The 25905-nt window shown below is 44.1% G+C and overlaps 1 protein-coding gene across 1 annotated transcript in view; it reads right to left on the reverse strand.

Moving 5' to 3' along the window:
- Window positions 1-25905, reverse strand: part of PTPRO (protein tyrosine phosphatase receptor type O) — a 98842-nt gene that overhangs the window by 13353 nt on the left and 59584 nt on the right. Inside the window, exons 15-22 of the mRNA XM_084811873.1 lie at window positions 24912-24980; window positions 14759-14842; window positions 13379-13414; window positions 7508-7589; window positions 5914-6004; window positions 4742-4818; window positions 3644-3778; window positions 2159-2281 (exon numbers count right to left, since the gene is read on the reverse strand). Of these exons, the coding sequence (XP_084667999.1) occupies window positions 2159-2281; window positions 3644-3778; window positions 4742-4818; window positions 5914-6004; window positions 7508-7589; window positions 13379-13414; window positions 14759-14842; window positions 24912-24980 (697 nt within the window). The remainder of the gene's footprint in view (window positions 1-2158; window positions 2282-3643; window positions 3779-4741; window positions 4819-5913; window positions 6005-7507; window positions 7590-13378; window positions 13415-14758; window positions 14843-24911; window positions 24981-25905) is intronic.

The following is a 25905-nucleotide window of genomic DNA, read 5'->3' on the forward strand; positions in this document are numbered from 1 at the left end:
AAAACCTTTAAAAGCAAGAGAGCTTGCACAATACTTCAGCTCTGTTGCCTCAAAAGTACTATAGGTGAGACTGCCCCCACCAGCCCTAGAAATGTTGCTGCAGTGTGGTATTTGAAAATCAAATGCACTGAGTGCAAATTAACAGGAAAGTACATGCTGAATATTTATGTAATACTCAGATATGGATTATGTTCCAGTTTTTTGCTCTAAAAACATGTCAGGCTTGTAGGATCTACTTTGTTTTTACTAGAACCTCGAGAGCCACCAATTAGAGTTTGATGCAAAAGACATACTATTAGAATTGAAGAATTCTGAACCCAGGAATTTGTTTTGACTACCAGAACTGAAAGAAGTACACAGTCTTTCCACACAAAAATCCAATCCTAGTTCACCCATGTTTTCTTCATTTTAGGGCTAAACTAAACGTTGCGCTACCTAGATATGGCAGTGCTATGCAGAATTGGCTTACTTATTTCAGCGTAAGCACGCGCAGACCTAATTCAGATCAGGACCGTGGTGATTCAGGAGGGGCGGATTTAATCTTCCCCCCTCTTGTTTTCAGCCCAAAATTTCGCCCCACCTTTGTGGTGGGGAGGTGGGGTTAGAAAAAGATAAAAACTACTCAATTGGAATCCAATGGAGATTTTTTTCTTTTTTTAACACTCCCCTTTCCCCCCCTGGAGGTGGAATTGGGGGCCGAAAATGGGAGGGTGGGAAGCTTAAATCCCCTCTCTCAAATTGCCATGGTCCCAATCTGAATCGGGCCCACATGCACTTACACTGAAGTAAGTAAGCCAATCACACATAGTCTTGCTGTGCATGATTAGCAGAATGTTTCGTTTGGCCCCTAGATGCATAATTTAGGGCAGCAGGGGAGTATTTTATTTATTTATTTATTTATTTATTTATTTATTTATTTCTATACTGTCCAATAGCCGAAGCTCTCTGGGCGGTTCACAAAAATTAAAACAAAACAAAACACAATAAAACAATTTAAAATATATAGAACATTAAAGCCACAATATAACAATACAACCACAATAAAATCTAGCAGCAGTGCAGGAGTTTAAAATACAGATTTAAAACAGCAAAGATAAAAATTTAGAAAGCTAAAATGCTAAAATGCCTGGGAAAACAAAAAGGTCTTCACCTGGCGCCGAAAGGAGTACAACGTAGGCGCCAGGCGAACCTCACTAGGGAGCTCATTCCAGAGCCGGGGTGCCACAGCAGAAAAAGCCCTCCTCCTAGTAGCCACCCACCTCACTTCCTTTGGCAGGGGCTCACGGAGAAGGGCCACTGATGATGATCTTAAGGTCCGGGCAGGCACATATGGGAGGAGGCGATCCTTCAGGTAACCTGGCCCCAAGCCGTTAAGGGCTTTGAATGTTAACACCAGCACTTTGAATCGGGCCCGGAAATGGACTGGCAGCCAGCGCAGCTGGAAAAGTACTGGCATAATATGAGCTTGCAGGCCAGTCCCTGTTAACAATCTTGCTGCCCTATTTTAGACCAGCTGAAGTTTCCGGACCGTTTTCAAAGGCAGCTCCACGTATAACGCATTGCAGTAATCCAGACGAGAAGTTATCAGAGCATGGATAACTGTAGCTAGGCTATCTCTGTCCAGATAAGGGCGTAGTTGGTATACCAGCCTAAGCTGATAAAAAGTGCTCCGTGCCACTGAGTTCACCTGTGCCTCAAGTGACAGTTCTGGTAATTTGTTGCTGCTACTGTTTGACAATTGGGAGTCACACATCGTTGCTGATCTACTGCAAATCACCCGGAGGTCTACTAATAGGTCCAGATCTACCTTCTTTCTGCCCACATGAGTTCTAGCTAATAGGATGGTGTACACTTTCTTTAGATTCCTGACTGGAGAATAACAGTAAAAGGACTGTGATTGTGTGAGAGATTCCACAATCCTTTCCAATATTCATTGATATCTGTCACATGCAGCTGGTGAGAACTCAACAGAAATAAAGATCTGGATGGTCAGGGAAATTCCCAAAATGAGGCTTAAATTTGAAGTGGTTTACAGTTTGGGTCCAAAGTTTACAAAATTATCATCAGTAGTAAAAAAAACAACAACCAACAACCCAAAACCTCTGTAAGACTATTTACATTGACATTGAACATATGTTCTTATGTTCTTATGACCTACATAGCTGATTCTGAAATTCCTAAAAACCCAATCTGATTGCTCTTCTTCAGACAGCATCTCCACTATGATGTCTCCATAAGGAACCGGCTCTTCTGTGAAAGGCCAATAGTGATCACATTTTACCTGGAAGAAAAAAAAAATACAATCAAAAGTTCCTGTAGAACCCTTTCTGTTTATATTATAGCAAATGACAGAGCATAAGAAACAAGGCTCCCCCACTTCTTTTTTCTTTTTTGGTTGAATAGTGGCTTGTCTTTTCAGGAATTACTAAGAAGGAAGAAAAGCAAAGGAAAGCAAACCTGTTTGCACGCACACTTCTCCCTCTTTGTGTCACATCCTTTTTTTTGGACCCTGCCCTTAACCAACACTGTCAGCACACAAGGAAACTATCACTAGGACTGCATGTAAACCAAAATATTAACATTTTGCCCCCAGGCAAATTCTTATACCCAGGCCTGTATAAATTATGCATATTAAGGATATTAACCTTGCTGCAATTTTTATATTTTCCTGCAGTTTTTACTGTTACACATAACTTATTTTGGGTATGCTAGTAATTGAGAGGGGAATGAGCTATAAAAGGCATGGAAGCTTCATTACCTCTTCATTACAAACCTTATTCAGCCAACCCTCTAGGTTCTGAGATTTCGGCAGGTATTTCCCCCACACTTTCAAGCATATCTTAAGGACTAGAAACTTATTTTTGGAAAAAAATAGCAAACATTCTTCAACAGTTGTATTCTGCACCCAGTTCTATGTTCTATACATTTTCTGTGCTCCCTAGCGCACACACAAGCACATATAGTCCTATCTATTGTCTATGAATGATTGGCTTCTGATGCGTACCATGTGATCACTGACAGCGTCTTTTTATGGCACACTTTCCCTAAACCTGAGTATACCTGGGTCATATGGGAAAGTAAGTATATGAAATGTAGAGATGCCATGTGAATTTCATCTTCTCCCTATTATAGAGGCAAACAGCTACCCAGGCAGTCCATCTTCTATATATTAGAGGGAAACTAACACTCACTCGACATCCTTACATCATAAGTATGGATGGTTTTGGAGAAATCAGATAGAGAAAACAGATGACCTCTTCTATAATGCTAGAACACATACAACCACTCAGTGGTAGTAGATTCCAGACAGAAAGAAAGGAAGTGCATCATGCAGCACATAATCAAGACAATGGAACTCAATGCCACATGATCTGGAAATGGCCTGGGCTTGGATGGCTTTAAAAGGGGAGTAGTCAAATTCATGGCGGATAGGTCTACTGATGACCATTAGCCATGATAACTAAGCACATCCTCCATGTTCTGAGGCAGTGCATCTCGGATTCTGAGAAGACAAGGCCAGCCATTGGGGTTATGCCATCATGTCTTGCTTACGAGCATTCTGAATGGCCACTACTAGATTCTGGTGAGATGGACCTTGGACCTAATCCTTTTCCCAAGAGGCACAGAGGGTTCTATAACATACCCTTCTCTTCTCGTTGCATTGTGTAAGCATAACAATGATCTGTGACTTCTGCTGGAGAACCATCTTCCAAAACTCATTCTTCGTCTCTGGCAGTGGTCCCTGGGTTGCAATGTACTCCTGCGGTGAGTTGTAGCCCTACAAGAGAAAGCACATTATGGCTTCTCCTGGTACACCCTTTAGACTGGGAGATTTCCCGCAAAAACACAGGGAGGCCTACCTCTGTTTTGGAAGTAGGGATAGGCAAAGTTCGCTTTAGCTCAGGTTCTAATTTTCCCACTGCTAAGTTCCTCTTGTGCAATTTCTGAATCAGATTATAAATTTGAGTCTGTGCAAACATTTGCAGGCATTTTCTGCACATTTTCAAAATATATGCATTTTTGTATGCATTTTTACAATTGATTTTTCCATTGAATAAAGCACTTATTGTGCATTTCCCCAAATATACACATTGCTGTATGCACTATTTCAAATGTACATACTTGCTGCATGCATTTTTTTTTTTTTTTGCAACATGCATAGCAAACTTTGGAAAAGTACAGATTTTTATGACTAACTGCATTCTAGCACATGTTTAAGTCTGGGATATTTAGGATGTTTAGGTCTGCCTGATGTCTGGTTCCATTCCGTTACACACTTTCTTTCCTCTGTTTAATAGTTCAACTGCTATCAGCATTGGGTAAGTCTTGGGGCTTCATAGATATTTGTCAAAATCATTTGATGATTTTCTCCTTAATTTTCTTTCATTTTTAATTTACAAACTTAAATTCTTCTGAATGCACCTAGGGAGTCTCTCAAGTATGTAGAAACTACTCCCTTATTTTGGATAGCCAGGACAGGAAGGCCTGGCGTGTTATGGTCCATGGGGTGGACCATAGCACCCCATGGACCATAGACACCCCATGGACCATAGACACGGACATGACTGAACGACTGAACAACAACTTCATTCCAAACTGATTGGCACTCCACCACTTGAGCTTACTACTGGAGGGAATGATTCTGATAAAAGATTTGGCTCCTGTGCACAGCCTGTGTAGTATTTCCCATGTCAGAAAAATAATATAATTCCTTTGGCTGATTTAAGTCCAATTCACTTACAGGGATATAGTTGGCATTAATGTAATCAGAGCCTTCTTCTTCATTCATTGAAACCAATCGGACACGACTGAAGTCATCTGCAAAAGGTAAAACACCCAAAGGTGAATTGAGCTGTTGCGCTCATGCCTTGCTTGCGGGTTCCTGGTCGACAGCTGGTTGGCCTCCGTGTGAACAGAATGCTGGACTAGACAGTCTGACCCTCGGTCTGATCCAGCAGTGCTCCTCTTAAGTTCTTATGAGCTTAAAGGCTCATCACTAATCAACCAGACAGCTCTTAATTGAGCCTCTGAAAGCTTAACATAAATTTGCATGCATCGTGGGGAAAATTGAGGCTGCAGGCCAGACAATAAATTCACAAGCCTATATAGCACAGAGGATCCCTTCATTACTTTCACCTACAAAACCCCTTCACGGGCTTTCTTGAAGCTCATTAAAATCACAGAGACTACATAGGAATGTTGCATAGTAGATTTTTAAAAACATATTTGTTGCAAGCAAATATGAGCCCTAGTCAAGAAAAGAAGGAAGGAAGGAAGGAAGGAAGGAAGGAAGGAGAGAGAGAGAGAGAGAGAGAGAGAAAGAGAGAAAGAAAGAAAGAAAGAAAAACTTTCTCATTATGCGATATTTTTCTATGTAGGAAAACCAGCTAACATGAATATAATCAATGTGAATGATATGCTTATATGCTCAGAATTGATTACACACACTTCCTTCACTCACTTATACTGTCCCTCTAGGTCAGAGAAGGAGAACAGGCAAACAAGCACTGGCAAGAGAAGCAGCAGCAGGGCCTCGGTAGGTGCCCATAGGTAAGTGCCTCAGTAGGAGGACAGGACTATCAGTGGCTATTAGTCCTGATGGCTATATGCTCCCTCCAGTACCAGAGGCAGTGAGCCTATGCACACCAGTTGCTGGGAAACAAGGGCAGGAGGGTGCTGTTGTGCTCATGCCCTGCTTGTGGGTTTCCCATTGACAGCTGGCTGGCCACTGTGTGAACGGAATGCGGGACTAGATGGATCCTTGGCCTGATCCAGCACGGCCCTTCTTAATGCCCGCCCTGATTGCGTCATGGAATTGCTGCAAATCAGCTGGATGCCTAATGACTGGAAATGGTGTTATACACAAACAAGAATGCAACATGACAGGCAGCACCTCATGATACAGTAACTTACAAGGTAGGATATTCGTGTAGCGATTTTTACTGCGATTCATGGGGAGGTCAGCTGAAAAGTGTGGGATATCCAACCCAATCAGCTTCAGTTCCTGCACAAGAAACACACAATAAAACACCATAGCTAAGCTAAACCAATTTATCTTCAACCGATGGGTGGTGACTCACAGCTAGGCCACGCTCTAACGGTGGGTCACACCAGGGTGGCACCCATGAACCCAACATATAGCAAGGAATGCTTACATCTCAGCGTCTAAATAGCAGAGTGGTCATGATTCTAAGTTCTAAATCACTTGGTTTTATTATAGCTGTTGCATTAGCCAATCAGCACATCCTGTATACATCCTGGGGTGGGCAAAAACTACAGGTGGCCTGAAAGTCAATTCCCTCCCAGGCCCCCCTAAGGGCTGCATTCTTGATGCAGTGGCAGAAAAAAACTGGCTTGAAAACAAGCTAAATTTGTCCTTAGTAAGCCTCCGTAGCAGTTCACTGCCGAATTTGGGAGGCAAACAGCTGTTGTTTTCTCCATTTACTCAATTTTGGGGGGCACGATGGGGGCAGTGGAGTCTGCACTGGGGGGCAGCAGGGCCATATGTGGCCCACCCCTGAAGCACATTCAAGTTCTTTGTACAGAAATGGAGGAGTGGATAAGTGAGTAGGAGCTGCACACAGCACATGAGAGACACCGAAAAGATGGTCACACCCATGGACACAGCGGATCTTGCATGAGGCAACACCATCTGAAGAGCAGAGTGCTGCCTGTGAGCGTCCCACTAAACAATATGGAACGGCTCTCAAGTCATCACAGATTTTCTCCCTATCAAGGAGAAACAGAGGGCTTGACCACTGGTTATGTTAAAAACATAGCAAGCAGCCCCACCTTTCTTTTTGTTTTACAGTTTGGGGGTCCTGTTTTATTCAGACCTCCCACATGGGGAGGGGGGGGGCTTACTACTTCCTTTCCCAGCCACAAATGTACTGGTAATACCCCTGCCCTGCCCAGCTTGGCTATGGGGGTGTTGGGAGCTTTATTCCCCTACACCCTGTAACTGATGGGGAGGGGGGGTACTAGTAAAATCACTGCTGGAAAGGGAAGCATTAAGTTTCCCCTCTCTATGCAGAGACAATTCCCAATAAAAATTGGATCCCACCAACTGTAAGAACAATAAAGATAGAAAAAAGACATACCTCCTAGCTACATCTTTAATGTCAGGTTGTACACATTACACAAAATATGATGGTAGAATTCTGGACTGCACTACTTTAGACTGCAGGGGTGTGTGTGTGTGTGTGCACGTGCACATGCACCATATTTTTAAAGCTGTTCCATATTTTAAAAAATCATCTCCCTGCTGTAGTAAATTAGCACATCAGGGAGAGTGCCATACAAACTTATGAAATCTCTTTCCCTGATGTGCTAGATTTCTTCAGCAGGGAGGGTTTAAAAAAATGTGGGGGAGCATAAAATGTTTTTAATCTCCCACCTCCAATCCAAACTGGTAAAGCCCAAGAATGCTGTCAACTCGCCCTGTTGCCTCATTCTGCACAATTTGTTGAGGTACAACTAACAAGCTAATATCTGAGTTGGGACTTACCTCAAACTGTAGAGAGAATTTGTAATCAGAATCTTTCGCCATATCCTTGATGTAGCTGTCAAAGTCATCCAGCTGGACAGGACTTTTAAAACACACACACACAATACAGAAAAAAAGTATGTCATTCACAAAAGCCACCATTTGGTAATCAAGCGGTGTTGCCAAATAACAGTCAAACAGGTCATTAAGAGCTTCATGTTTGGATCCAATGGACCTGGATTTTGCTCAGAGAAGCTCTATAAAATGTGTCAGATACAGAGGGAAGGCCATAATCGACTGCTTTCTTCTTCTTCTTCTTCTTCTTCATCATCATCATCAAAGTTCCCAGAGAGCTCCATGGCCAAGTATTATTTAATTAATTTTATTTTAAAACATTTATATACTGCCTTTCATCAAAATTAATTCCAGGGTGGGTTACAATAACAATTCAAAAAAATAAAATACAGTACATAATAAGCAAAATAAAAGTAAAACATCTGATTAAAAAACCTCATAAGACAAGGAAGCTCAAAGCGCATGGGCAAATAAAACGTTTTTTGAATGGCACCTAAAGGAAAGAAGTGTTGGTGCCAGGGAAGCCCCCTTGAGAAGATCAATCTGAGGTTGGAGCTGCACAACAAGAAAATCACATTCTCTAGTTCCCACCCGTTGAGCAGGGATTTGAACTTTGATCTCCCTGGTCTAAGCCTGGCCCTGTACATTCACTACATCACACTTACTCCCTTTATAGCTTCCCAGGGGCAAAAGTAGTATTTTTAAAGCAAGTCTGGATGGCCACCTACAACTGGATGCTGGAGCAGTGGATTTCCTGCATTGTCAGGGTGTTAGGCTAGATGACCTTTGATGTACCTTTCAACTCTGTGATTCTATGTGATGTTAAATGCTTCTTTGCATTTAGTGTGCAGATTAAACAAAAATAAAAACAGAATTAGCTGGCGGGGGGGGGGAGGAAGTAAAGACTGCAGCTGGGGGAGAAGGGGGATTTAACCCTTTCATTCCTTGCTCATTCTCAGGGGAAATCCCTACTCTGAAGCTGGTATTTTAATCAGGGGTGGGGATGCCCCCACTGCAGACTGGAACTTTTCTCCCAATGCAAATAGCAGCTTCGGAGGAGGGCTTTTCCTCAGGACCACAGCAGGGGAGGAAAGAGTTAAATCCTTCCCTCCACACCTGTTAAATCCCCACACACACACCTGTTGCAATCCCCACAATTACCACCCCCCACAGCTGGTTTAATTCCATTAAAAACAGCAACATTTTACACGTTAAGTGAAAAGACACATTTAACGTCATGTCTAGCTTGGCTCCTATTCTATGGAAGGGAAGTAAAACACCACTGAAACTTGTGGGGCTTCACACAATGCCACCTCTATTGATCCCATCTTGACATATATCCATGGAGCACCGGCCATGGCTTGTAGCCCACCACATTTAAAACAAGGGCACAAAATAATCCTCCCTCCCCTAGTTTCAAAAATTCTACTTTATATATCCTGATGACAAATTCTGTCCAGGTGTACAAATATTTGGTACTGAACATCAGTATCTAACATGGAACGGTGATTTTGTAGTGGCACTCAAAGGTTGACAATATCTCACACGGAGCGGTCAACATTTGATAGTATCAGAAACGGCACAGTCAGTATTTGACAGTATCTGACAGCTGACAGTATTTAGTGTATTGTAGTAATAATTTCACTCATCCATCAACAAGTAAGCACCCCCTTGAGCAGGTGATAAAAACAATGGCATTTTAATGTGAAATTTTAACTCCGAAATCCAAATGTTGAATTTTGACATCAAAATCTGAATTGTAAAATTTGAAATTCAAGCAAATTTTGATTCCCCCCTCCCCAATTTTATCTCAGCTCCGTAAACATTTGTGTCTTCTCCAAACCCAGGTAACCATCCACCAAACATAATGGTGATGATCCAGTTGAAGTTAGGCCTACTTCCCATTAACCGCAGTTTAGGAGTAAAATTGTGTATGGACTATACCGCTTCACATTGCAGCTGGAGGATGGGGAGGGGTCTCACATAATTGAATGCTGCTCCATTCAACCCCCCCACACACACACACACAACTCTGCCATATTACAGAGTGGGTTAGGCTTGAATCCTTCTCCCTGACATCTAAAATTCATGTGCCCCCCCCACATCTAAAGTGGTATGATCCAGAAACAGGTTTACTATAAGAAAGTAAGAACATAAAAACAGCCATGCTGGATCGGACCAAGGGTCCATCTAGTCCAGCATTCTGTTCAGCTGCCCACAAGAAATCCACAAGCAGGACATGAGTGCAAAAGCACCCTCCCATCCATGTTCCCCAGCAACTGGTGTACATAGGCATACTGGAGGTAGCACACAGCCATCAGGACTAGTAGCTATTGATAGCCTTCTCCTCCAGGAATTTGTCTAACCCCCTTTTAAAGCCATCCAAATTGGTGGCCATCACTACATCTTGTGGTAGCAAATTCCACAGTTTAACTATATGCTGTGTGATGAAGGACTTCCCTTATCTGTCCTCAGTCTCCCACCGATCAGCTTCATGGGATGACCCCAGATTCTAGTATCAAGAGAGAGGGAGAAAAATGTCCCCCACCTCACGTTGTTTATAAGAACTTAGGTCTTAGTCCATCCTTCCCTAACCTAGTGCCCTCCAGATGTTTTGTACTTCAATTCCCATCAGCCCCTGTCAGCATGGCCAATGGTCAGGGATGCTGGGAGTTGCAGTCCAGAACATCTGGAGGGCACCAGATTCGTAAAGCCTGTCTTAGTCATTCCTTTCAATGGTGCTCATTCAGGATTTACTTTAGCTGGATCAGGACCCCCGTGTAAACTTGCCCTAGTTTGCTAGATTTATACACTGAATAATGAAGAGGCGGCAAACACTTTCTTTTGCCTAATTATCATGTTCTAATTTGCAAATACTAAAGCATGTACACACATTTTCCCCTCCGATTCCTTGAAGCAACATACCCCAAGGAACTTGTCTCTTATCAACAGTTAATTACTCCTGTTTACCTGTTGGCATTAATGATCCAGTGTATAATTAGCAACTGTGCAGAGAAAGAGGAATGGCACTGATAACAGATACGTTCCTGAGGTTTTTCACACTTTGCGATTGTTAACTAAAGGCAAACCCTGTTGGGATTGTTAACTAGAGATAATTGATTTTTCCCCAGTGGCTAATTTTCTACCAGTCAGGAACATTTTTATCTTGCAATATCTACTGCGAAGATTAAACAGAAACATACAGTTTCTCTTGCTTAAATGTCATTGTCAGTGATAGATTCAGGGTGTGTGTGTGTGTGGGGGGGAGGCTTGGACGAGAGAAGCAAGGCCAGCTACAGGGTGGACGGGTCTCTTGGTGGGGCGCCTACCAATGTTCCTCCAGCAGCTGCGGTTCTGGTTGCTGCCTTAGTTTTCCCAAAATGCCGTGCTCTGGAGGTTCCATAGTTCTGTGGCATTGTGGGTAAAAAATGTCTGTAGCCAAAAAAAACCACGGTGTCTGTCGAGGCTATAACCCACAGGGGTCACCATCAGCAGTGAGCCCCTAGCAGGCTTTGCTGCTGGCTGTGGGCCCTGGCAGTTGCCTGATGACGCTGAGTGGTGATACAGGGCCTGAAGACAACCGTTTTGGGCTCCCCTCTCCTTTCCTGCTATTGCTTCCAGCTGCCACTGTTCTACCTTCTCGCCACCATCGCTTGCTCACGTGCCAGAAAGAGAGAACCGTTTGGCAGCAGATGAGTGAGCGAGGGAGCAGGCAGTGACAGCAGCTTCTCCACTTTCTTGCTGCCATTGTTTGCCTGCTCTGGGCCAGAGGGAAAGGGTGAACAGGCGAGTGAGTAGATGGCGATGTGAGCAGCAGCAGCAGCAAGGGCTGAGGAACTCTTGGTGGTGGGACCCCTGCATAATGGTGGGCCCTTGGCATTTGCCTGAGCATACCAACTTCTGGAGCCAACTTTGGTAAATGTCTTGAAAATCAGGAAAGCACCCATGTTTTTAGAGATCCCTGGTCAAGAGGACTACAGTAGTTTTCTCCAGTCAGTCTTGCTCACCCCAGAAAGAACAAGAGGAAATGCCACAAAACAGCAGCCACAGCAAGGAAAAATGCTGTGCGCTCGCTCTGTCTGTCTGTCTGTCTGTCTCTCTCTCTCTCTCTCTCTCTCCAGGAAGTCTGTTTCCTGAGACTAGAACTAGGTGCCACAGGAGAAGTGTGGGTGCCACGGAAAACAGCAGCCCTGTGTCTCCTTATCCTCTCTCTCTTGCTAATGCCTACAATCCTAAAGCATGTGCAATGACATCAATTCACTGCCAGTTTCCCCACTCACACTTGCAGCGGCCAATGAAGTAGAGTGGGGATGGGAAATGGCAACGCCCACCTCCTTTTGAAAAAGCTGTGAGTGATCTCACCAAACCACTTGCCAATTGGTTTGGAAGCAGCAACAGTGTCCTCCTGACTGAAGATCCAAACGACCTGTCACCCATCCATGGAAGCTTCCCTCTTGGGACTCATGCCTACTTTGGGGTGGGTGGAAGAATTTTCAGTGGAACCTTGGTACACAGGCAAAGGGCTAACCTACCCTTCCCATGTGCTGTGGTTCTAATCCTTCTTGGGCCGGCCTTTGTGGCTGAGAGTTAAATAATATTAAAAAATGTAAGTTAAATGCTTACATGCCTTTAACGTCATGGGGAGTGTGGCTCTAAGGTTTGGCAAGTTGATTCCATGGACTACTAGGGTTTGTTAAAAGATCTAAGTATTGACCTGTAGTGTATGTTTACCAGTGTCATTGTGACCATAATGATAAAAGGAGTATAAATAGTCCCTTTAGATGGGGCTTGGGGGGGGGGGCATGGTTCATAACACCACTCATTCAGTTGTGTGATCAAACTGAAGGTGTAATCCTGACAAGGGAAGAGTCATAGCTAGAAAGGAACCGATACCTCAGTGGTTTTAGCCCTGTCATCTCCAGTTTAAATACAGGATGGGTAAATCTGTCAGTTCTTCATGCTCCTACATTTGAATTTTTAAAATCTCAAGTTCTTTCTCTCTGCACATGAAGAACTTTGTGAATTTTTGTCAATTTTTATAAAAAATATACAGAAGTGAGATTCTCACCCATCTGCACCAGCCAAATTCAACAGGTACAGCTATTCCTAGCACAGAGGGGACCATGATGTACCTGCCTGCCATAGAGGTGTTAAAGATGAGGAGCCCATCAGAAAAGAAAAGAAAAAAAAGCAGTGACACCATAAACCTGGCTGAATACAAAGAGATTCAAAACCAGACTTCTAAGAGCAAAGCTCTCAAAGCCTTGGACTTGGATGGATGAATCTGCCACTTTCAGTTTATCCCACTTCCAACGTTTTAAAATCTCAAGTTCTTTTTGTCCCAATATATGGAGAATGTTGTGAATTTTGGTCGATTTAAATGTTCTCAATGCCAAACAGACATTACTTTAAGTCTGTGCCTAACAACTATGTCTTTTTTTCATTTTTACTCTAGAGTTTGGACAGGGATCCAGATTTTAAAAGCCCTCCGTCCCCCTTGCAAGAATCCCAGTCTGGAATGGGTTTGTGCACCTACTCTAGAATAAAAATGCAAAAAAGATATACCTGGTAGATTTAAAATAATGTCTGTTTTGGCCCCCTGGATATAGGGATGGGAAAACCTCTGCGTGAGACTCTGAAGTGGTATCGTGGGTCAGACTAAACAAAACTGGGTTAGATGGACACATGACCTGATACAATAAGGCACCCCAATATGTCATTAGGGGGAGGGGCCTTTTCCCATTGACCTCAGTAGGATGCATGTTTGTCAACAATGACATTTTCATTAAGTCATTAATATTTACAAAACAGGCATACTTGGTCAGCTTTCTCTTCTTCAATCCGTTTTTACTCCTGCGAGAAAAAAAGAGAGACCTGCTGTTACGTTCTGCTGCCAGTTCTATGATTATGTAGCTTTAACAACCAGTGTATATCAGTCAGTGTTTTAATACACCCTTGGGGACATTCATTGTTAGTGCCCTGCAAGGTTCAACCAATTAATTTGTGCAAATGAATGACTAAAACTTGGCAGATTTTAAAAGCATACCAGTTAATCAGGAACATCACTACCCTTGTAGAACAGGCTCTTGTAGAACAGTCTTGTCCAAATGAACTTTTGCTTACGTGAAGGAATATGGAGTTTACTAGCAGCATCAATGCCTGTGAAAGGCTCCCATACCTCTGATTTGCACATGATCTCCACAGATTACTTGATGATCACCAGGACCGGTGCCAGATTCTACTGGGTCCTTGGCATAGTGCTGCCAAAGGCCGTCCCTGCCCCAACCTGCCACCACTGAAGACCCCTCACCTTTCCACTCAGCCCCTTGCCCACCTACTGACCCATTTACCTGCTCGCCACAGCCCCTCGCTCACCTGCCCTCTTCTGCCAAAGCCCCCACCCACTTGCCTACTGCCTCCCCCAAATACCTCCCTGGTGCAGCCCCTCATCCCCCTGCCCACCCACCCACCACAGCTGCAGCCCCTACTTCCATGCCTGCTGCCACATTTTCCCCCAAACACCTGCCCACCCACTGCAGCGTCTTGTCCACCTGCCCACCTGCCACAGTCAAAGCCCCCTGCCTGCCTACAGCCCCTCACCCACCTAACCCCACCACTGACAAAGCCCCCTGCCCACCCACCTAGGTTTTATTTTACCTGTGGGGGCAGTAGGGGCAACTGGCAAAGCACATGGCCTTTAGCCCTTGTGTGACTTTAAAAGTCTTTTTTAAAAAAACTTACATTTTGAGTAGCGGTGATCTAAACCAAGCAGACGCTGCCCTTGGGGCACATAAAGACTGCTCTGTGCCTTCATTGGTCATGTCCCCTCCAAAGGCAGAGTCTAATTGGTTCAGATCGCTGCTATTCAAAATTAAGTCAAAAATAATATTTTTAAATGGAGCATTGCAGGACCAGCTGGGTGGGTAAAGAAGGTGAGGAGGGTGGTGGCTGGGGAAGGTTTGGGCCCTTCCAAGCCCCTGGGTCCTTGGCAGCTGTCCACTGAAGCCAGGCCTGGTGATTACCAAAGTTCCATGTAACTACTCCCAGAATGTTTTCCAACAAAAAGTAGGTCTGTGGGGGAATGCTTTCCCATCTGTTGCATATCCCAAGAGACAAAATCATTTTTAAACTTTGAAAAATGCATACTTATTTAGCAGACATGACATACAGGAAGAAAAAACTATTAAAATTACTTACCAAGGGTTAATATAAAATGCCAAGAGATAATCAGTCCAAAGGCAGGAAGGTAACAGAGTTAGGAAAGCAAATACACTTCTACGCCTGTGAGTATTAATAGATAACATACACAGAGATTTAAAAAAAGAGCAAGCACAATTAGTATGACAAATAGAAGTCAAGACAGCACTATGTCACATGTTAGACAGAGGCAGGCAGGGACTCCAGAAAAAGGGAGCAGAGGGAATAGAGGCTACCCAAACATTGGCCTCCCCCAGAACAACCAGGCAAAAACATTCTGCTGTTGTAGAGCTTTTTTACATGAGGCTGTTAATCCACTGTATCTACTTTTGGTTTTGTTGCAGAATTGAGATCCGAGCTCTGCACAAAGAACTTTTCCTTTCCTGCTTTTCTGCTACATAACCTCTAGGTAGCACTGTGCTACAGCAAAATAACACAATTATACAAGTAAGAACATAGTTTTCTTTCGCTTTCACAAATACTCAATTTTCCCCTCTCTAAAAAAATCCACACAACTGATCTTCAGAAACAGAAGGGACACTGGAGGGTCACAGTGTCATCTAAAGAACCCATAAACAACCATGAGTAAGGAATGACGAGCACACAATACATGCCTTGTGTAGAAAAACTTGAAGTCAAGGCTAAGTGACAAAGAGGGAGAGTTGCTCCACATTTCCCGAGCTGTCAGTGTCAAAGCATGCACAAATTACCTACTGACAGCTCAGGAAAAGGGGACCAGATTGCCCACTTAGCAACCTGATCCTCAGGGTTTGAAGTGTTGAACTGACACTTGGGAGTACCCTGCTTCCATTGCACTCTTGCCTAAGTCTCAAGCAAATGTTTTTAACACAGATGTAGCTTCCAACCCCTTTTCCTGGTTCCCATTTGTAGTAACCACGGGCCCGCAGCAGCACTTCCAGAGTGAAGAAGGGGGGGGGGGATTGACAAGTTGTTTGACAGGTACAGAATATGGCTCTGCTGGGCTATATGAAGCAATGTGGGGAGAGGATGAAACTGACAAGGATATTGACAAGAGGTGAATATGCCTCTCTGGAGCTATGTAGTGGACAGGCAAAACTGCGATGGTGCACAGTTGCGCAAGAACATCAGTAATTTTTTTTTAAAAAAAATCAGGACAACATTTGCACACATTGTTGTTGTTCAGTCATGTCCAAGTCTTCGTGACCCCATGGACCATAGCACACCAGGCCTTCCTGTCCTCCACTCTCTCCCGGAGTGTGCTCAAGTTCATATTCATTGCATCAGTGATGCTATCTAGCCATCTCATCCTCTGCTGTCCCCTTCTCCTTTTGCCTTCAGTCTTTCCCAGCATCAGGGTCTTTTCCAGGGAGTTTTCTCTTCGCATTAGGTGGCCAAAATATTTGAGCTTCAGCTTCAGTATCTGTCCTTCCAATGAGCACTCAGGGTTGATTTCCTTTAGGATTGACTGATTTGACCTCCTTGCAGTCCAGGGGACTCGTAAGAGTCTTTTCCAGCACCACAATTCAAAAGCATCAATTCTTCGGCGCACAGCCTTCCTTATAGTCCAGCTCTCACAGCCATATGTTACTACTGGGAAAACCACAGCTTTGATTATACGAACCTTTTTTGGCAAGGTGATGTCTCTGCTTCTTACTATGCTGTCTAAGTTTGCCATTGCTTTCCTCTCAAAGAGCAAGCGTCTTTTAATTTCATGGCTACAGTCACCATCTGTGGTGATCTTGGAGCCTAAGAAAGTAAAATCTGTCACTGCTTCTATTTCTACCCCTTCTACATGCCAGGAAGTGATGGGGCCAGATGCCATGATCTTTGTTTTGTTAATGTTGAGTTTGAAACCAGCTTTTGCACTCTCCTCTTTCACCCTCAACAAGAGGCTCTTGAGATCCTCTTCGCTTTCTGCCATTGGGTTGGTATCGTCTGCATATCTGAGGTTGTTGATAATTCCCCCTGCAATCTTAATTCCGACCTGTGATTCATCCAACCTGGCGTTTCTCATGATGTACTCTGCATATAAGTTAAATAAGCAGGGTGACAATATGCAGCCTTGTCGTACTCCTTTCCCAATTTGGAACCAATCGGTTGTTCCATGTCTGGTTCTTACAGTTGCTTCTTGACCCTCATACAGGTTTCTCAGGAGACAGGTAAGGTGATCTGGTACTCCCATCTCTTTAAGAATTTGCCACAGTTTGTTGTGATCCACACAATCAAAGGCTTTAGCATAATCAATGAAGCAGAAATAGACGTTTTTCTGGAATTCTCTTGCTTTCTCCATGATCCAGTGAATGTTGGCGATTTGATCTCCAGTTCCTCTGCCTCTTCGGAACCCAGCTTGTATTTCTGGTAGTTCTCGGTTCGCATACTGCTGAAGCCTAGCTTGTAGGATTTTGAGCATAACTTTGCTGGCATGTGAAATGAGCGCAATTGTACGGTAGTTTGAACACTCTTTGGCATTGCCCTTCTTTGGAATTGGAATGTAAACTGACCTTTTCCAGTCTTGTGGCCACTGTTGAGTGTTCCAAATTTGTTGGCATATTGAGTGCAGCACTTTAACAGCATCATCTTTTAAGATTTTAAATAGCTCAGCTGGAATACTGTCATCTCCGCTAGCTTTGTTGTTAGTAATGCTTCCTAAGACCCACTTGACTTCACTCTCTAGGATGTCCGGCTCAAGTTCAGTGACCACACTATCATGGCTATCAGGGACATTCAGATCTTTCCTGTATAGTTCTTCTGTGTATTCTTTCTACCTCTTCTTAATCTCATCAGCTTCTCTTAGGTCCCTGCCTTCTTTGTCCTTTATCATGCCCGTCTTTGCACAAAACGTTCCCTTGAGATCCCTGATTTTCTTGAAAAGATCTCTAGTCTTTCCCATTCTATTGTTTTCCTCGATTTATTTGCATTGTTCATTTAAGAAGGCCTTCTTGTCTCTCCTTGCTATTCTCTGGAACTCTGCATTCAGTTGGGTATATCTTCCCCTTTCTCCCTTGCTTTTCGCTTCCCTTCTTTCCTCAGCTACTTGTAAAGCCTCCTCAGACAGCTACTTTGGTTTCTTGCATTTCTTTTTCTTTGGGATGGATTTAGTTGCTGCCTCCTGAACAATGTTACGGACCTCCATCCATAGTTCCTCAGGCACTCTGTCCATCAGGTCTAATCCCTGAAATCTATTCCTCACCTCCACTGTATATTCAGAAGGGATATGATTTAGGTCATACCTGAATGGTTTAGTGGTTTTCCCTACGTTCTTCAATTTAAGCTGAAATTTTGCAAGAAGCAGCTCATGATCTGAGCCACAGTCACCTCCAGGTCTTGTTTTTACTGACTGTATAGAGCTTCTCCATCTTTGGCTGCAAAATACATAATCAATCTGATTTCGATATTGACCATCTGGTGATGTCCATGTGTAGAGTCGCCTCTTGTGCTGTTGGAAAAGAGTGTTTGCTATGATCAGTGTGTTCTCTTGGCAAAGCTCTATTAGCCTTTGTCCTGCTTCATTTTGTACACCAAGGCCATGCTTGTCTGTTATCCCGGTGATTTCTTGACTTCCTACTTTAGCATTCCAATCCCCTATGATGAAAAGGACATCTTTTTTGGGTGTTAGTTCTAGAAGGTGCTGTAGGTCTTCATAGAACTGATCAACCTCAGCTTCTTCGGCCTCAGTGGTTGGGGCATAGACTTGAATTACTGTGATGTTGAATGGTTTGCCTCGGATTCATACTGAGAGCATCCTATCGTTTTTGAGATTGTACCCCAGTACTGCTTTTCCCACCCTTTTCTTGACTACGAGTGCTACTCCATTTCTTCTAAGGGATTCTTGCCCACAGTAGTAGATATGATGGTCACCTGAATTAAATTCGCCCATGCTTGTCCATTTGAGTTCGCCAATTCCCAAGATGTCGATGTTCAATCTTGCCATCTCGTGTTTGACCATCTCCAGCTTACCTTGATTCACTGATCTTACATTCCAGGTTCCTAAACAATATTGTTCTTTACAGCATCGGACTTTCTTTTCACTGCCAGACACATCCACAGCTGAGTGTCCTTTTGACTTTGGCCCAGCCGCTTCCCTCTTTCTGGCGCTACTTGGAAATTGCCTCTGCTCTTCCCCAGTAGTATATTGGACACCTTCCGACCTGAGGGGCTCATCTTCCAGCGTCATATCTTTTAGCCTTGTGATACGTTCCATGGGGTTTTCTTGGCAAGAATACTGGAGTGGGTTTCCATTTCCTTCTCCAGCGGACCACATTTTGTCAGAACTCTCTGCCATGACCTGTCCGTCTTGGGTGGCCCTGCACGGCATAGCTTATGGCTTCACTGAGTTACGCAAGCCCCTTCGCCACAACAAGGCAGTGATCCATGAAGGGGTGCACACATTAAAAGATCCAAATACAAATAAAATAAGACATTTGCACAAATTACAATTTGCATAAATGGCTGAATCGGGGTGTGTGTGCAAATTGCAGCCAGTAAAAAAAATAAAAATGGAAATCTGTGTATTGGCTTGACTCACTACAGAGCAAATCGATGTTAGCAGAGGGAAATGGAATGGAACCTACAGGCCTGAACCAAAAAAAACCCCCATCGAGCTTCGCCCCCAGAAGGACTCCTCTGACATCCTTAGTCGTGCCTAGGGGTACCAGTGGACATGGATTCATGCAGATGGGGCAGGCAGAATGTGTTAGAGTTTCCTTGAAGGCATTGCTATATCAGCTATTCCAACCTTTGCTAAGCTGGGTCCATTTGCTAGTTAATAATAAATGCCTGGGGGACGTAGTTGCATTGTGGTAGAACTTGGAGCCGAATCAACCATTTCTACGGTAGCACCTTTCTTTAACTGCAGTACTGTCACCATTTACACTGAAGGTGCTGAAGTATATTCATAGCACTGGGCTGTTCAGTTTTAAATTTCTCATTAACATTATTCAAGCCTTGGTTTTTAATTAGCTAGGATGTTCGATCTTCTGCCTTTGGTGCCATCAACATACATGCTATATGAAAAAAGCCCCAAAAGGGGATTAACGATTGTTGTGAATAGCTATTTGCTTCTGGGAGTTCAAGAAGGAAGTGAAGGTTGATTTCCACTTAGTTCATTAGCAGCATCACTATTTACAGGGCTTGCTGGTGGCTTTCATTCGGCTGGAGAGTTTATCATCAAAAGACTTTCTTCAGTCCCATATCAAATCTATTTTGCCATTTGTGCCAGCTGGCTGCGCCCCATAAAATCAGAAAAATACTTTAAAGTCTGTCTCTGTTTCCAACCAGTCCTTAACTGATCAGCCATGAATGCAGAAGCAACGCATGATGCAAATTTCCTTTGGATCAGAATGGCTTTTTCTACTGAAATCTGATCAAGTTTTAGCCTTCTCTCTCTCTCTTTGCCAGCTATAACCACCTTTTTCAGCCTGGGAGTCATAGCCCAGTGCTAGAGCACCTGCTTTGCATGCAGAAGGTCCAAGTTCGATACCAGGCATCTCCGGGTTGGGCTGGGAAACACTCTTGCCTGATACCCTGCAGAGCCATTGCTGCCAGTCAGTCTCAACAATACTGGGCTAGATGGACCAAGGCTGTGACTCAGTGTAAGGTAGGGATGGACGAAAGTAGCCACCGCCGCAGTTTGTGTCCCTGCAGTCAGCCGTGATAGGCTACGTAAATGTTTACGTAGCCTATCACGGCTGACTTAAAAAAAAAAAAGCGGGTACGCAAATGGCGGCACTCATGGGCGCCGCCATTTGCGTTCCTTATTTTGGCACGTGTAGTCTACGTAAACATTTACGTAGACTACGGCGAAAATAAGTGTTTACGTAGACTACACGTGCCAAAATAAGGAACGCAAATGGCGGCGCCCATGGGCGCTATTTGCGTACGCATTTTTTTTTTTGAAGTCAGCTGTGATAGGCTACGTAAACATTTACGTAGCCTATCACGGTGTTTTTTAAAAATCTAGCCGTGATAGGCTACGTAAATCTTTACGTAGCCTACCACGGTTGCTTGTGTTTTTTACTTGGAAATGACGGCGGCGGCAGCCGGTCAGAAGACCGGCTGCTGCCGCCGCCGCTGCCGAACCGCCGCCGGAGCCACCGCTGCCAGGGACATTCGACCAAGGTAAGTCCCGTCCCGGGGGGGGGGCAGACTGTTTCTCCACCAATTTCGGGGGGCCGAATGCGCTGGCATTCGGCCTCCCCGAGATTCGTGGAGAAATTCTCTGACATCCCTAGTGTAAGGCAACTTCCTATGTTCTTATGACTCTTCCACATCCAGTCTGTTCTGGAAAGCAGCCACCTCCCATCGCGACTTCATGGATCTCTCCCAACAGCTTAGTCGGAGAGAGTTCACCCCACCCCGGGCCAAAGAATGTGGCTGGGAAATAAGGGATTACCCTAGGATCAGAGCGGGGAACTTTTTCTTTCTTTTTGAAGGCTGTATTCCCTTGGGGGCTATGCGCTGGTTGCGAGAGATAGGGATGGGGGAGATATGTGTTTGGTTTGCATTGTAACCCTAACTGACCTGACTTCCTGAACACAATTAACCTTCATTTTTTTTGCACTTCTCCAAATTTTGTGATGCAGTTCTCCAGTAAAAACAATGTGCGTAAAAATGAGGATAGGGAAAACTGCACACAGAAATGCACACAGTAGGAGAAATGTATACAAAAACGTGTGCAGTTTTTGTACATATTTCTCCTATTGCATGCATTTTTATATACACCCTCTATTGTATACATGTTTGTACATATTTCTCCTAATGCATACAGAAAGGGAAATACTAAAAAGATATTGCAAACTGATGGGGCAACAGGATGGAATGACCTTGTGCTTGAAAAAGCTCAAATGTTGTAGAAACTTAAAAAGACATAGGAACTTAGGAAACGGGCTTATACTGAGTCAGACCATGGGTCCATCTATCCCAGTGTTGTTGACAATGACTGGCAGTGCCTTTCTAGGGTTTTGGGAAAGAGTTTTTTTCCTGTCCTGCCTGGAGATGCTGGAATTTGAACTTGGGAACTTCTACGTGCAAAGCATGTGCTCCATCCACTGAGCTATGGCTCAAATTCACCCATCCCTAGTGGGCAGAGCTATAGCCAAATGCGATGGGGTTTGCAACACTGCATCTCTCTCTCTCTCTCTCTCTCTCTCTCTCTCTCTCTCTCTCTCTCTCGCTGTGTGCCATTCCATCTCAATCTCTCTGTGGAATCCTATTCCCCTCTCCCTCTCCCCAATCCCATCTCTCTAGACTGCATGAAACTAAGCTGAGCGCTGCAGGTTCCCCACCTTTGCCGCCGAGGCTCTGTGTCATTCCAGCAGCTTTTTGGTCAACCTCTCATTCGTGTTCCCCATCTGGCATGGGAAGGGGACCTGAAAAATGCAGGGTGAGAGCTGCCCGTGGAACAGGCTGCTGGTCAGCCTTCCTTGCCCTTGGGCAGGGCAGGGCAACGTATAGTCTTCCACAGGTTTTGGCCTACAATTCCCATCAGCACTGGCCAGCATAGCCAATGGTGAGGGATCATGGGAATTGTAGGCCAAAACATCTGGAGGGCCACAAGTTGCCCTGCCCTAGACAATATTCTTCAACAAAACAAACTCTTTGAACACGTGGACGAGATCATGGGAAATATCCATATATCCACAAATGGTGTGTGACATCATTAGCGGGCAAGCAGAGGCACAAAAGATTCTCTTATCTCCTATTCTACTAATAAATATTGAATCTGAGTTGGGCTTCAAATTGTTTATCAGAAGCTGGAATCAAAGCATCAGTGCCCACTTGAGGAGACTCACACATACAAGGTCTGTGGTCTCTCTATCCAGTCTCTATCTATGGTGGCCAGGTGCCCTACTTTACAAAAGGCAGTCTAGTCTTTTGGATTTCTGGCACAGCACAGTCCTTTATTTGAAGGTGTCCTCTATTTGAAGAGCTCCCAATCCAAGCCTGGTTTAAAGTCAAGGGAGGGAGAGCAACAGGGGCCTTGAAGGTGCCCATCCACAGTTAGCATGTGGACTGCAGACTGAGCAGGCCTGAGGTCACCTAGTGAGTCTTCTCCACCAAGGTGTACAAAATATATTTTATTTCTATTTACATTGTAGCAGTTATTTCTAAATTTGCCCCATGACATGTAAAGTTGCATATGAAAATGGTATGCAGATTGGTGTCCTCTTTTCTTTTTTTGGTGATGCAGTTCCTCTTTTTCGGTGAAGCAGAAGTGGTCACCCTATCTTTATCCAAACCCCAGCATCACCTAGTTGCAGCATGGGCAACACAAGAGCCAGAAACTGCTGGATACTCATCCTTCCATCCGCCTGGTGGTGGTGGTGGTGGAAGTAAAGGGCAAGAGATTAGAACCATGCCCTGCTTGTGGGTTCCTGGTTGACAGCTGGCTGGCCACTGTTTGAACAGAATGCTGGACTAGATGGACCCTTGGTCTGATCCAGCAGGGCAATTCTGATGTTCTTATGTTCTTAAGCCCTAATGAGATGCAGCAGTCTTGCTTGGAATTCTGCTTAGGAGAGATTTCAGGGAAGAGATCGCTATCACTTCTGGGGGCGGGGTAGTTAGAAACTGTGCCCTCAGCCACTATCAGAAAAAGAAAACATGTTTAGGATGGGGTATTCGGATGTGATCCCAAGCACAGTTACTTTGTTTGTCTGAAATAGTTCCAAACATGTTCCAAAGAAATCAGTGGGGCCTTATTCTCAACTAACCCCATGCCTATGTGTGTCTACTCAAAAGAAAGTCCCACTGAGTTCAATGGGACTTACTCCCAGGTAAATGTGTAGAGGATTCAGTCTAAGTATGCTTTGGATTAGTAAGCCATGAAAAGAAAGGCATCCCGATCTGGGGTGGGTCGGTTGGGGGGGCATTGCAAATATTTCAGAAACACCCAGTTTGAAATTATATAGAACACGTGCAGTAAGCCAGGGTTTTATGAAAGAAATTAACAAATGAGCCTCGTGGGTGAACAGGACAATTAACTGGCGATCCATTGAGCATTCTCGCACTGCCAAATGCAAATATACCTCTGCGGAACTGTTAATGCATTTATAGATCAGTCTTTGGGCTCTTTGTTGCTATACGATAGATATAAAATATGTCTTGGGGAAGAAAACACAGCATCTGTCTTCATTGACTGGCACAGCCTTATGATGCACATTGCAGTTTCTCAGTGGAAACAGTTAATGATAAAAGGCATGACCTTGGGCTGTTCTCTAATCAAACCAAATGCAATGCTTAAAAGGCCAAAGCAGCTGATTTAAAGAGATTTTTCCATGCTTGTTCTTTGGACAAGAAAGGCTGTCCGAATCCGACTGGAAACAAAATTCTGCACACATTGGGCAGATGCTTTGAATTCCCCCCTCCCCTCCTTGCATGCATACCCATCCCGCTCTTGGAATAGCTGAAGAGAGCTACAATCAAAACATTAACTTGCATATTCAGTTCTTCACATAGTGGTTTGAATCCAAATGTGGAAGAGAAGCACTCTTCCAGGTGGGAGTGCCCTCCAATCCTGGTGCCCCCAGGCTGCAGCCCTCTGTGTACGGTAAAAATCATTCTTGAGGCTCTCTGTGCCCCTGGGGTCACTTTTCAGAGGCAGGGGGAGTGCAAATAATGGGACTGGTGACTCATAACTCCATGCAAACTGAAGAAGCTTCTGCTGGTTTTTTGGGTTCAAAATTTCTGTTCTTTACAATACAGCTGTAGTATTCAGAGTTTTAGCATTGTAAAAGAACATTAATTAAACTCTAAAAAAAGAAAAGGTGAATGTATATTCCTCTAATTATTAGAGGTATATAAATGCACTTTGTCTTTTTTGGCTAGCCAGTTTGAGTTAGATAATTATTTGGTTACTACATTCTTCTGGACTGACAGAGTTGGTGTGGCACAGTAGTAATTTTAGACTCACACAGAACACTTCTCGACTAAGTAAAGTCCTGTGCACCCTGAAATCTTGCTATCCCATTCAGTCAGCAGTTTTTGTAAAAGATATCATTTTAGGAATCATTGTAGGCCCTATCAAAAACACTGGGTTCAATTGCTACACTTTAAATTGCAATATCCACCTCATAACAATCATTGTTTAGAGCGAGGACCAACAATTATACATATCAAGGGAAGCTGCTTGACAAATGGCATAGTAGTAGTAAATCTTCTGTCAGCTACTTACCAGTTGTACGGGAGCTTTCCATCTCTCTCCAATGAAGCAAAATTCACAAAGGTTCCAGCTCCACATTCCCTGGTTTAGGAAGACCCCAAGTTATTATTCATAGATATAAAGACCTCTCTCTCTCTCTCTCTCTCTCTCTCTCTCTGTGTGTGTGTGTGTGTGTGTGTGTGAAAAGAACTAACTCAGTAGTCGTCATCTGAAGCTTGCATAAGAGTTATCAGACCAACTTCCTGTTCGGTTACAATGTGTAGACCAGGGGCAGGGAACCTGTGGCCCCTCCAGATGTTGTTGGACTACAACTCCCATCATCCCGACCATCCTGACCGGTTCCTCAGCCCTGCTGTAAACCAACACCTCAATCCAGCAGGTGGAGGTGCCGTCAGGGTAGGACTTGGGGGCAGAGTCCCAGGGCCCTGCTCAGGAGAATGAATGATCAGGGAAAGGGACAAACCGGGGTTTTATTTAAAAGGAAACTGGAAGAGATGCTGAGGGGGGGCGCGTTCAAAGCAGGCCCAAAGATACGCAGTTGCCCAAATGCCAAAAAAACCTAGAGCCAGCACTGCACATTTCCATCGGGTGGGGGGGCCTCTAAGACCATTAAGACCAGAGTCTAAAATTACCAAACTGGACCACTGCCATGTACATATTATCCCTAGCTGATTAGAGCAGGTGGCCCTTGGGAACATCCCTAGACACATATTATGCTTGATTTCAGATGGTTTTGAAATAATATGTATGTATGTATGTATGTATGTATTTATTTATTTATTTGATTTGTACGCTGCTTTTCCATCAAGAAAACGGTGCTCTAGGTAACAATCATAGGAACTTTAAAAAACAAATAGATAAAAACTTTGTTAGCAGCAGCAGCAGCAACACATTAAAAGCACAGAGAACACATGCACACAAATTACAGAATAAAAACAGCACCTAACCCAACAGACCACCTTATGTGCTGAAGGCCTGCCTGAACAGAGACATCTTTGCTTGCCGT

The sequence above is a fragment of the Heloderma suspectum genome, chromosome 7, assembly GCF_057233095.1.
Source record: "Heloderma suspectum isolate Gila_16-S chromosome 7, 16-S_ref, whole genome shotgun sequence".
NCBI lineage: Eukaryota > Metazoa > Chordata > Lepidosauria > Squamata > Helodermatidae > Heloderma > Heloderma suspectum.